The sequence below is a fragment of the Bos taurus genome, chromosome 9 (genome assembly GCF_002263795.3).
Source record: "Bos taurus isolate L1 Dominette 01449 registration number 42190680 breed Hereford chromosome 9, ARS-UCD2.0, whole genome shotgun sequence".
Taxonomy (NCBI): Eukaryota; Metazoa; Chordata; class Mammalia; order Artiodactyla; family Bovidae; genus Bos; species Bos taurus.
This window is the reverse complement of record NC_037336.1, coordinates 98,478,469-98,491,699: the sequence shown is the minus strand read 5'-3', so window position 1 is coordinate 98,491,699 and position 13,231 is coordinate 98,478,469. Positions and strand designations below refer to the sequence as shown.

At 39.3% G+C, this 13,231-nt stretch overlaps 1 protein-coding gene across 1 annotated transcript in view; it reads right to left on the bottom strand.

Annotated features, from left to right (window-relative positions):
- Positions 1–13,231, bottom strand: part of PACRG (parkin coregulated) — a 529,967-nt gene that overhangs the window by 231,059 nt on the left and 285,677 nt on the right. Inside the window, exon 4 of the mRNA NM_001435083.1 lies at positions 6,592–6,741. Within this exon, the coding sequence (NP_001422012.1) occupies positions 6,592–6,741 (150 nt within the window). The remainder of the gene's footprint in view (positions 1–6,591; positions 6,742–13,231) is intronic.

Here is a 13,231-nt window from a genome sequence, read left to right as displayed (position 1 = left end):
ATGTGTTTCAAGATATAGAGACAGTGAGAAGAATGTTTATTCTGGGCAGAGGCAACCATGGCGGTCTACAGGGAAGAGCAGGTGGAGGCAGCTGAAAGTATGTGCCTGCCCCCAGCATAATGGTAAGAGTTCACGGTGGTAAGATGGGCATTTTATGGACTGACCACGTACAGGGGCATCAAGTGAGGGCACGGAAGCCTCTTTTCCTGGGACCTTCTGTCCCATGGGACTGCTCTCTTGGATCATTGCAGAACCATCAGTGTTCACAGATGCGTGTCTCCACCATCTCCATCCTATAAGATTGTCAGGCCTCTAGAAGATCTTGTGAAGAATTCTTGGAAGAAAGGACATTGAACTTGGAGAAGTGAAGACTGAAGTGGTAGGAAAGTTTTATATGATGTTTGCTGGCCTGTCATTTGGAAAAGGGACTAGACATTATCCTGTGTGATTCAGATGAGAGATATAAACCAGATAGTAATATCTGGCATATATTTCACTTACTATAGGGAGTGATTTTCTCTTTGGAAATAGGACAAGCTAGCTTATGAAGTGGTGCTGAAGAAAACTCTTGAGAGTTCCTTGGACAGCAAGGAGATCAAACTAGTCCATCCTAAAGGAAATCAACACTTAATATTCATTGGAAGGACTGATGCTGACGCTGAAGCTCCAATACTTTGGCCACCTGATGCAAAGAGCTGAATCATTGGAAAAGACCCTGATGCTGGGAAAGACTGAGGGCAGGAGGAGAAGGATGTGACAGAGGATGAGATGATTGGATGGCATCACTGACTCAATGGACATAAGTTTGAGCAAACTCCGGGAGACAGTGATGGACAGGGAAGCCTGGCGCGCTGCAGTCCATGGGGTGGCAAAGAGTCGGACACGACTCAGTGACTGAACAACAACATCTCATGAAGTAGTGGGGCTGTTTAGGATAGGACTGGATAAACAAGTAATGGTCATACAGACTAGGTCAGTGAATACATTTCACACAACCACATATTAAGCAACTGATTCTTCTCGGTGTGCCACACTCTGCACAGAAAAAAGAAAGTTCAACACAGTTTGGCCATGAAACTAATGGTCTGATAAAGTGTAGTTTAGTAAATTTGGAGAGGGGCATAGATCAAAGGGCAGTTACGTGGATCTGGCATCTCTTAGACGCCTTGATTCTTTTCAGACCAGCTAGTTATGTCTGAGTGGAAGAAGAGTTCAGGAGAGTTTACATAGATACCTGATCATTCCAAATCCACCTTTCAGGAATTGTGGAGTAGTATTCTATTAATAATAGTTTGCTCTGTAAACTTAAGACATTAAAAGGCTTTCGAGTCTCATAAACACAACGACGCTGAAGAAAACATGAAGCAAATTTCTAAATCGTGCTAAAATTTGTATAGAATTCCGTGGGGCGGGGGGACTCTTAATTCAAAATTAAAAGCTCTGTGAAATAAACTTTATGCAAGTCAATTGTAAGGCGTGAGAACTAAAGAAATTTTTTGTAAACAATCAGCTCTCAACAGTTCATCAACATTTTAAAGGACCATAAAAATAGGTCCCATAGAACTCACAGAAATACATGAAGAGAATCTGAAACAGGTTGACTGGGAATTCTTAGGTTCTCATTAGCAGCTGTTTAAATAGACTATTAGTGGAAAACGAAACTAGTTAAATATCAGGGTGAAAGATCTGGTACAAACTTTTCAAAATCCCCAAAATTCAATTCAATGCTTTATTTCCTGTGTTATTTAATGTGTCTGAATTTGAGTTGAAAAGTTTAAATCTCTTTTCATGGACTTCTATAGGCTACAACATACATTTTCGGAAGTACTCATAGATAAATCTAAGACTGTTTGATGTTCACACACATGGGCGCATGTTATCTCATTATTTCTTTTACTTCTGCATATTCTGTGACATGACATTAATGTATTATTAGAGCTGTTGATATATGGAATCTCCTAACTGTTTCCACTAGAAGCTATTTCAGGACTACTGGCGCAATTAGAAAAAAAAGTACCCAAGTAAGGATTGCCTCCGAAAAGTAGGGTGGTTGGAAAACCCTACTCTGCTGGCAGAGCCCCATATTTTAACTGTAAATGTTTTAATGCCATTTATTGGCTCATGTTTCTCAAATGCAATACACTGCATCGTTAATTTTGTAGCTACATCTCTGAAAGCTGTAAATTGAGCATTCCCACCATCTCCATTTTCTGAAACCTTTAATAATGTTTGTGAAAGAACAAAGGAAGAAGAGATTGCTGTCATAGAAACCCTTATCTCTCTTTTGCTCCACAGCAGTCACTGGAAAGACAGCCTATCTTAGATGTCCACGATTCATTACTCAGAATTAAAGAAAACAAGTTCAAGCTTAGATGCTAGTTTGCATCTTCCAAAGAGGACCCTGATCCAGTCACCCCTGGCTTGTCACACTTGGCTTCTCTTTTAAAAATAAGGACCTACCCCCAAACATCCGACACATATTCGAGTTAGCCAGGGAGGGACGGATTAGAGAACCAGTTATCCCTGAGTGAGTCACAGAGTCCTTAATTTATTTGGCCCCCACCTGGTGTTGGCAATCAGGCAGGATGAGTCCTGTGAAACACACGTGCAGCTGAGCCGGGCATGAGGGGTCATGCCTCACGCACAGGCCCACAGAAGGACAGGGGACGAGCCACCACCAGGGGATATAATACATTAAGTCACCTACTCCTGTGCGTTGTACTAATTTATACAGTGTCACTACACTGGTTTACAATATCATATATGTGTATAACATTGTATGTGTGTGTAATGTTGTCTGGGGCTTCCCAGGTGGCACTACTGATCAATCTGCCTGTCCACGCAGGAGACAAAAGAGACGCAGGTTCGATCTTTGGGTCAGGAAGATCCCCTGGATTAGGAAGTGGCAACCCACTCAACTATTCTTGCCTGAAAAATCCATGGACAGAGGAGCCTGGTGGGCTACCGTCCATGGGGTCACAGGGAGTCGGAAAGGACTGAGCAACCGAGCACACACACATAATGTTGTGAGATGGTAATGACTCTCTCGTTTAATCCTCAGTCAAGGCCAGGCCCCACATGAAGGGGCGGCCACGATCTCAATTTGTCGTGCCAACCTCACAGAAAAGACGTTATCAAAGTATTGTGTGCAGATGAAGAAGTTTAAGTTCAGAGAAGTTACACGATCTGCCCAAGGTCACATCTCTTCTGCTCTCAAATGTTACTCTTTATCCCACTCTGCAGTTCACCCACTTGTCTGCTGCATTTTTTTTTAAGCACAGTCTAATTACAAACCCTTGAAAGTGTGTTATTCATAAACAGAAATTCCAGCCACTCTATGTCCTAGAGCAGGCCTGATCTTGTGGGGCTGGGGACGCAGGCTGGCGCTAACAGCGCCACCCGCTCCTCCGGGTTCTGCTTATCCCCACTGGTCCCCTGGGGAGACCGCTGGCCCGGCGGTGCACTGGCAAACTGCTCGGCCCCTCTGACCATTTCACACAAGGTCCAGCTGACATGAAAACAGGACAGAAATTGCAAGAAAAGAGCAGGCAGTCGAATTATGCTAAAGCTTGTGCTTTGAAACGACACCAGCAGAAGGACAAGGTCACTGTATTTGAAGGAACAGCCCCTTTCGTGCCTTCTTTCAGTCATTTATACTGGGTCTCAGTCTCAAAAACATTTTGCTATAGAACTGGAAAGAAATATATCTTTGAATATGAATTGACCAAGACATCGATTATGCGCAAGTAGGGAAAAAGGAAACAGAAAATGAAATCGCTCGCAGAAACACGGAAATTAAGAATGAAAATTTTTTTCCTAATCGTAATGCTGCAAATTTCTAATCTATTTTTAGGTAAATATATCTGTCACGAAAGACATCTGCTTAAATAAAAATGTATATGTGGTTCTGTGGATATGAATAAAATATAATCATGAAGCAACATTTTTTAAAATGCTATCAAAGCTAAATTGTTTTTAGGCTGAAAATACTGTTATAATTGGGGATCCTGTGATGAGCTTCTACTGGCAGGATTGGAGCTGTGGAAATAGCCACTTTAAAGAATAGTTTTGCGTTTTAGAGACAGAATGCTCCGATTTGGTAATAGGACCCTCCGGAAATACAGCAAACTGCATTCCAGCATCGTACTGACAGGTTTCTAAGATAAGTAGAAAATGAAGTTGAAGCTAATATTTTTCCCCCTCAAATGTCAGAAAGATATTAACCAGAAAAATAGCTGAATGTCAAATTCCTGGTGCCTCCATTTAGAAATGTTCCAAAATAATTAGCTGTGTGTAGGACCAATTAAGGCTGTGATAGAAACGATAAAATCTCCATTTTGATAAAATCGAAATAGGGGTATATTCCTAAACCCAATCACTTCTTTTGTGAAGCATATGAACGTTTATAAGTTAAAGAATTAAATAAGTATTGATAGTATCAATATAACGAGGCAGACACGGGAGCCAACTGGTTTGAACAGTCTAGGGCTCCCAGGAGATTTATCTGTCTTCCTGGCAGCTGTACTTACTCTTTACAGGGTTCCTTGAGGACGAGGAGATTCTAATCACCTTTTGAATATCACTGTTTCTCTTCTTTTATACAAAGACACAGATGATGCTTAGATTCCAGATCCAGGTCCAAGGACCAGGAGGACATTAGCCCATGTGGGGGCAGCCCCTACTCCCACTCCAGCAAGGTGGAAAAGACTCTGGTGCTCCCTTTTCACGACCGCCAAGCACAGAAGGAAGCGCTTACGCAGGAGAAGAGTCACAGTGAAAAACTGGAGACAGTAATGGTCCACATATCACAGGCTCCTGTGAGGGTTACTGAGGAAACATTTGCGAATCACACAACTCAGAAGTGTTGACTATAATTTAGATTTCTGGGAGTGGGTATTCCCTGCTTCTTTCATCTCTGACTTTAGCATTTCTGACTTATCTCTATCTCTTATTTGATGCTGTTAGACAGTAAAAGTATGAATTATGAATCAAGAATACTTAAGCAAGTTTCACAAAGTAGAAATGCTGTAACTAAAACTTTCAGTTTAGATCATAAAAGGTTGAATTACTAACACTCAACTTTTACTTTCCTGAAAGAGTAACCATCTCATCTAAATGTCTACATTAACTCTATAGTTCTTAAATATTTTGCAATGTGTATCAATTCATCCCATTATGAGCATTCTTAAGTTCCTATAACCCTAGCTGAAGTTGTTTTTACTAAACATGCTTAATATTCAACATACAAGTAGGTCCTGCTACTGAAAGATAGCTACAGACTCTGATGAACCCATGATTCCCTGAATAGTCTGCCTGATATAAGGAGACTTTTAACAGTAATTTAGGAATTATATGAAAAATAATGATTCCAAAGGACTTGTTTGTGATGGAAACTGTCATATGTGCAGTTTTTGGTTTGATTTTTTTTCCTTTCTATACAATAAGCAGATTATATTGCAAAGTTTTCATCCACTGTTCCACTAAATTACTAACTTATTTACAGGGCTGTCAGAAATTAACTTCAAATGTTGACTTACACCGTGCATATGAGAAATATGAGACTTCAAAGTTAGCAACATGAAAGAAAATTAGATTCACATCGTTTCAACAGGTACAAACGGAAAATCACATTGTCAATGAACAGACGTACATTCGCTGCCTCCCAGGAGGTCAGCACGACTTGCTCATACCTTTGTTCGGGTGAAGCAGATTCACTTGAGTGCACCAGTGCTTTCCAAAGTGTACCGAATGATATTTTTTTTAATAAATGCATCAGCATATATTTTTTAAATCAGTACTTACCATCAGCTAAGTAACTAAGTAACAGTAAGATTATCTGTTTTTCTATTTTTTTTTTTAAGAAATAGGAGAACGTATTAAAACTCTCCAAACAACCTGTGCCAGATTTTAATAATATTGTTTTTAAAATTCATCCTAAATCAATTAATAAATGGCAGCCCACTCCAGTACTCTTGCCTGGAAAATCTCATGGACAGAGGAGCCTGGTAGGCTACAGTCCATGGGGTTGCAAAGAGTCGGATACGACTGAGTGACTTCACTTTCCCTTTTCAATTTCATGCATTGGAGAAGGAAATGGCAACCCACTCCAGTGTTATTGCCTGGAGAATCCTGGAGACAGGGGAGCCTGGTGGGCTGCCATCTACGGGATCGCACAGAGTCGGACACAACTGAAGTGACTTAGCAGCAGCAGCAGCAGTTAATAAAAAGTAACTTTAAGAGAAAATACCTAAAGGCAGAATTACTGTCAAGAGAAAGGACAAACTCAGAACCTACCAATATATTCAAAGACAGTTAAAAACTTTACAATTTTATTATTGTAAGATTACAGAACTGCTTCAGTGCTTCTGTGCTAAGTAAGCTGTACGTGTGAAGAGTAATAAATGAAATTGTTGATTTGACTATTTCCCTAGGGAGTAGAAGAAGGGGTAGGGGTTATGCTGTTTAGATCTCTAAGTGGATCTTGGTTTATATGCAATAATAAATCCTAAATGTGTTGCTAATTAACTCTACTTCAAAGCACTCCCCCATTTTTAGCGCTTAAAAGGCATTATGACTCCTGGGGTAACTCACCATTCTTATTCTTAAAGATGTTCAGGATGGGAAGGATTTGCCGGTAGTAGGGCACCAACGCTTCCCCCACCATCTCAGCTGACACAACCAGATGCTGTAGGACTTTGAGAGTGACGCAGATGACCTGTCGGTTCCGTAGGTTCAAGGCATCTATCCAGTAGGAAAAGAAACAAGCCAGAAAGAGCATTAATTTCTACAGTGTTAGGCTGAAGCAGTTCTGTAGGCCATTTAATTACATTGTACTCTACTGGGGATCGCCAACGGGATGAGCCTTGACAATTACAGCTTGGAAAGATGTTTATAGTTCTTAATGCAAGAAACAGGATCTCGTTTGTGTATTATTAATATCTCTTCTCCCAACTTGCACTGATTCCTCATCAGTCCTAAGAAAGCAACTCATTATCCTTCAGAGAAGGGGCTGGTGATGGCTGGGTAGCATGAAAGATAAAAGATCAGTTCATATCACCAGAGTTAAGGGACCCCATGAAGGTGGACAGGGGATCAATTTTTATGCAACAGTCCCTTTCAGCTAGCAGTCCATGCTATGCTTAAACCACAGCCATGAAAAAAAAAAAAACAAACAACACTTGAGGGGGAAGAACGGACTGGGTACACTGTGTTTGAGTAGAAACTATAGACTGGTTACAAAAATCGAGAATACTGTCGGTAGAAGGGACAGTATTTAGACTCTCAAGAGAGTAGGGAGTGAAAGGAATTTTTTTTTTTTTTAATGTTCAGAACTTTAGGAGGATTTAAGAGACCAAAGGAATACAAATGAACAATTTAAAGGCACAGTACAAAAACAATTCTGAAGGCACAGTACAAGCTGTACTATGGAGACAGGACAGGAGACAGTGAGATGTCTGGCGTCCCCCACGTTGCACAGTCTGGAAACCTGCTCCAGTGCGGAGTGCAGAGGGCCAGGGACCAGGCCGCAGATAACTGGCTGTGTAAACCCGACCAGCTCCCCCATACTTTCTTGGTCCCAGTTTTCTTAACTATAAGAACTTATTATTTACTTTCTTAAATGGCTAAAAATTCCATGATTTAAATAGAAAAGCTATATAAAGCATTTATTAGAGAAGGTGGGCTTCCCAGGTGATGTTAGTGGTAAAGAATCTGCTTGCCAGTGTAAGCGACACGAGAGACATGGGCTTGATCCCTGACTTGGGAAGATTCCCCTGGAGAGGGAAATGGAAACTCACTCCAGTATCTTTGCCTGAAGAATCCCACGGACGGAGGAGCCTGGTGGACTATAGGCCATAGGGTTGCAATGAGTCAGTCTGAAGTGACTTAGCACGCATTATAGAAGGTCAAAGATGGTGAATGATAAAACGGTCATGCCTGAGACTACTTCAGCACAAAGTTAGAGGCTCTTATTTGCAATATTCTACTTTCTAAAGAGAAGATTGACTATGACCTTAAAAAGTATGTATCGTTTATGGAGGGATAAAAGGAACTAGGCTATCCAAAAGAACACCACCATGGTCAAGGCTCCTGTGAGGCAGTCCTCACCTCATTCCCGAACTTCAGCTCACGTTTCCAGGAGCCTGTGTCTTGCTAGCCCCTCAGATCCAGTTTGTTCCAAAGATAAGCTTCCCCCCCTCAAACTTTATCTTTTTCTTATTTACCCCATGTTGATACAGCCAGGTTCCTAGCTGCTCAGGGCCAAGATCTCTTTCTCATCCTTTGCATCCTTCGTGTTACGAAGTCATCTTATTATTACTTTCTTTTTGAGGTGGCTCTTGAATCTGTGTCCTCCTCCCACCCTCCCCTTCACTCGTCCGGTCCTGGGGCTCCATCCTCACCACCTCTTCTGGTTCTGGCCCTGGGAACTCCTCCACTGGAGCACCGCCATGCCCTCCTAACCTCCCTGCCTTCTTTCTGTCTTTCTCCACTCCCTCAACCTGTCTTTTCACACTGCTGCTGAATTAACCTTCTCAGTGCATAATCGATGATCTTGCCACCTGTTCAAAGACTTCAGAGTCTCCCCCACACCATATCCTAAAAAATAATAATAAAGTACTGGTATAAACTGGTTAGGCACAAAGGTGCCTCTTAGGGTAAGTTGGAACCAAATTAAATTCTCTATTAAAAATCCAAGAACATAAGGTATCACTTATACTGGTTTCACAGTTATTCCCTATGAAATCACTAGGAAGTTTTTTAGAATAAACTGTGGTCAGCCTCATCCCCTCTAACAACAAAATGGGGGTTGAGGTCTGAAACCACCGCAGGGCAGCCTCACAACCCGTGATCCAGTTCAGACTACATTCTTGTTTGGTTTGAAAGTAAACACGAATGCAATGAATAGGGATGGCTTGACTTTTAACTCAGAGAACCAAGTTAAATGTAACTATGGAATTTGGTTGCATGATGGCTCATCATTACAGCACTTAGACACACTGCAGACCATACCATACCTTTTGAAAAACAACCAAAAATAGAATGCTATAATTTAGCCTAAAAGCTGTAATAATGAGACACTCAAGAGTGGCACCTCAGAGAACCACGGGAAGTTGGAGAGGGAGGTCAGGAAGAGTGTCCCGTAGTAGTGGGATCCTTTTTTTCTGTCTTATCCAAGTGAAAAGTTGCTTTGTCTATTTAGGAAGCCAGAGGTCATCGATCCCTACCGACTAACTCAGCTTCATTTTACAGAAGAGAACTGGGAGCCCTCAGAAACATCATTCTGAATATTATGGGCAGTGGACATTGCTTCAGCAAGTTTCCTAATGAAGTTCAACATGTCTAGGGTTCAGTACGGTACAGATCTCTGTTCATATACTAGTAATTAACAGGTATTGGATACCTCTATATACCAGTAATTAAACTGAGTGTACTTTATATATATTAGTTTACTTAATCCTCACTCATGAAATATTTATTGAGAATGCATTATGTACCAGTCATTATTTTTGGAATTAGAGATACAGAAGTGATCAAGGCAGAGTACTCAGCCCGTTTGAGCTGGTAATACAGTAAGTAAGGAGATACTGGACAAATCCTGCAAGTATACTGAGATTTCATAAGAAGGATATGGTATTGAAACAGCAAATCAAAATGGGCTTTCAGCTCAGTCTAGACAGTAGGGAAGGCTCCTGGACACAGGTGAAGACCTAAGGGATGAGTAGATGTACTTCCGTGAAGGAGAGGGAAAGGCATGTAGATTCCCTCCTTTTGGATAAAGGACTTCTTTCATAAGGTCGACTCCAGCCCATAGGGATAAAGTTCTAGTTAGCAATGTGGGAACAAAGCCCAAGATAGCAAAGAAATAGTCTTCCAAATGGTTTTTATCATTGTGTATATGTTTTTCTTGGGATCATCAAGGGATGGTGGAAAGAAGTATGTGAGTATATGTAGCTGTACACAAAAGGAGTGAGGCTGTAGTACTTTCCCCCAAGTTACAAGATTCCTAGGTCTCATCTTGTCTTACTAATCAAATCGAATCAGATGCCTAAAATCCCAGGTTTCTGCCTTTTCTCTCTATTCATCCCTCTATCCCACTCTGCTCCTTAAAAAGGACTCATGGACACATTCAGCTAAATATTTAATTACATTTATTACATATAAGTTTATCTCTATATATATAACTAATTGATCACTTGGGGATAAATTAGTAATCTCTCTGACCATGGATATGTAACAATAGCTATTAGGAAAAGATATTTTATCTCATTGCAACCCCAACTGAATTAACATGATTGTGATAACTGTCAATGAATTGATAATGACTCACAATAAAATGCCTGAAATGTTACTCTTAATGGCATCTAAAATGGAACAGTGAGTCATCCTAAATGACCAGGTAATGGCTCTAAAACTTCTGCAGGAGCTGTGAAATAGAGCCAGGGTACGAAGCTTCCAGTGGTAAAGAATCTGCCTGCCAATGCAGGAGACGTCACAGACATGGGTTTGACCCGTGGGTCAGGAAGATCCCTTGGCGGAGGGCACAGCAACCCACTCCAGTGTTTTTGCCTGGAGAATCCCATGGACAGAGGAGCCTGGCGGGCTACAGTCCACGGGGTCACAAAGATTCGGAAATGACTGAGAAACTGAACCCACGCGAATGCACTATAAAGCCCCTTAACTCCACCCAAGAGATTTTCTTTTTTTTTAATATTGTCCATTCCCATGTCAGTTCCTCTATTTCTCTTCCTCATTCTCATGAAATTAAGAAATACCATTAAATTGGAAGTCTTTTTGTTCTTACTGTCCCAATAGAATTAAATTTAAAAAAAAGGTTTCTTTGGAAACAAAGGTCTTTTCTTTTGAAAAAGTATGTTAACAGATATAAAGAGACTATGATTCTGTAGCTTGAAAGAGAAGAAATGTGTTTATTTTTGTGTTGATGGGTCTGAAAGCAATTGTCAAGATGTAAGCGAGGACTTTGAACTCGAGATTTAAGGTTTTGAAAAGGGTCTAGCATGAGAAATCGACTGACATTATAGATCAACCAGGAGAACCTTTATATTCAGAAAATTGGATTTCTATTGTACCGTTTACTGCCTTCAAGTATAATCAACAAGACAGAGCTTCCAGATATATAGAAATTGTTGAAGAATAAGGGAAAAATAATTTAAAGTCAAAGTGGTAAAACGTATTCATCTTAGATGGTTATAAGTTACATGTATGATTTTCTCAAGCATAAAACCCATTATTGCTATGACTTTTTTGCAAGGTGAGAACATTTTCTACTATTAGATATGATTCACTACTGCAGATCAGATAGAAATATTTCTATTTCTTTTAAAATTGGATACACCACACAAAATGCAAAAGCAGACAACAAATTCTAAAAAATCTTTTTGACATATGGGATAAATGTTACTATCCTTGATATACAAATAGCTATCACAAACCAAGAAAAGATTGAACTTGTTAATTTAAAAAATGGGCAAATAATATGAATAGATAATATACAAATTAATAAACACAAGAGAACAATTATTATTATAAAACTTTCAACTTCATTGATAATCAAATGAACGGAAACACTTCTCTATAATTTTGAGTATCATATTAACAAAAAGGCTTTGGAAATTTAATACTCAGTGTGGAAGTAGGCCTGGGAAAAGAGGCCTCTCCTAACACCATTTTGTAAACCATTACAAACTTGCTATAGCAACATGCATGGGCACTCGACCCGGCACTTTCACTTCTGGGCATTTAATTGAAGGAAGGATGAAGCTGTGCAGAAAGAGTTATAGGAAAGCATGTTATCGATACTATTAATTATTATGAGAGGCAAACTAAATGTTTTCAAAATACTGATCTAAGCAAATTCTAGTATATCTGTAAAATGGAACATTATAAACTTATTAAAGTCATCTGTAATAGAAAATATTTGAAAAATAGGAAACTGTTTATAAGATACAGTTGAGTAAAGTCATCTGTAATAGAAAATATTTGAAAAATGAGAAAATGTTTATAAGATACAGTTGAGTAAAAAGGTTATAAAGTGTATTTTCACCATGGTCTTATTTTGAAAATAGAATGTAAACACAGTAAAATATGGGGATTTATAAGCTCAGATACAGACAATAGAGACCTATCTTGTCTATGGGCATATGTAGACACTGGACTTTATTGCATTTAAAAATACTCTTTTTTACACTACTTTTTTTTTTAAATTAACATAATTTGCATACTTACCTAAAATATTATTCTTCATGATCATAATTTATGTTTTAATGTAGCAGAACTCTAGCCCTGTCTCCTTGTTCTTTCTCAATATTTTCTTGATTGTTCTTTTTTAAAAATTGTGGGTTTTTTTTAATGCCAAAAATATTTTGTATTGAGGTATAGCCGATTAACAATGTTGTGGTAGCTTCAGGTGAACTGAATGAAGGGACTTAGCCATACTTGTACATGTATCCATTTTCCTCCAAAACCCCCTCCAGATCCAGGATGGCACATAACGTTGAGTTGAGTTCCCTATGCTATACAGTAGGTTTTTGTTGGCATCTACATTTTGAGATGAAATTTAGAATAATTTGATATGGTTAAAAAGTATGTTTGGCACTTTGATAAAAATTTCCAACAAATGTAGAGAACACGTAGCCAGAAATGGCCATCTTTCCATTTGGGAACATGTGTTTCTTCACCTGTTCCTATTTTTCTTTCATTAATCTCCTCAGAAAAGCTTTAGAATACTTTTCATGTAGATTCCGTGTACTTTTGTTCGGTTTGAAAGTAAAAGTGAAAGTCGCTCAGTCGTGTCTGACTCTTTATGATCCCATGAACTGTACAGTCCATAGAATTCTCCAGGCCAGAATACTGGAGTAGGTAGCCTTTCCCTTCTCCAGGGGATCTTCCCGACCCAGGAATTGAACCAGAGTCTCCTGCATTGCAGGCGGATTCTTTACCAGCTGAGCCACAAGGGAAGCTCTTTGTTAGGTTTACTAGTGTTTGAATCATTCTTATTTTGATATCTTAATGTATTTTAATTTTACTGTGTAGAATATATATATATATAATATAAAGTGTTATTTAACTATTTTTAAGTATACAATTCAGTGGCATTAGTTATCTTCACAATATTGTACAATTATCACCACTATTTCCAAATTTTTAATCACCTGAAACAGAAACTCTATACCTCTTAAAAAAAAAAAAAAATCCCTCTCCACTCACTTCTCCT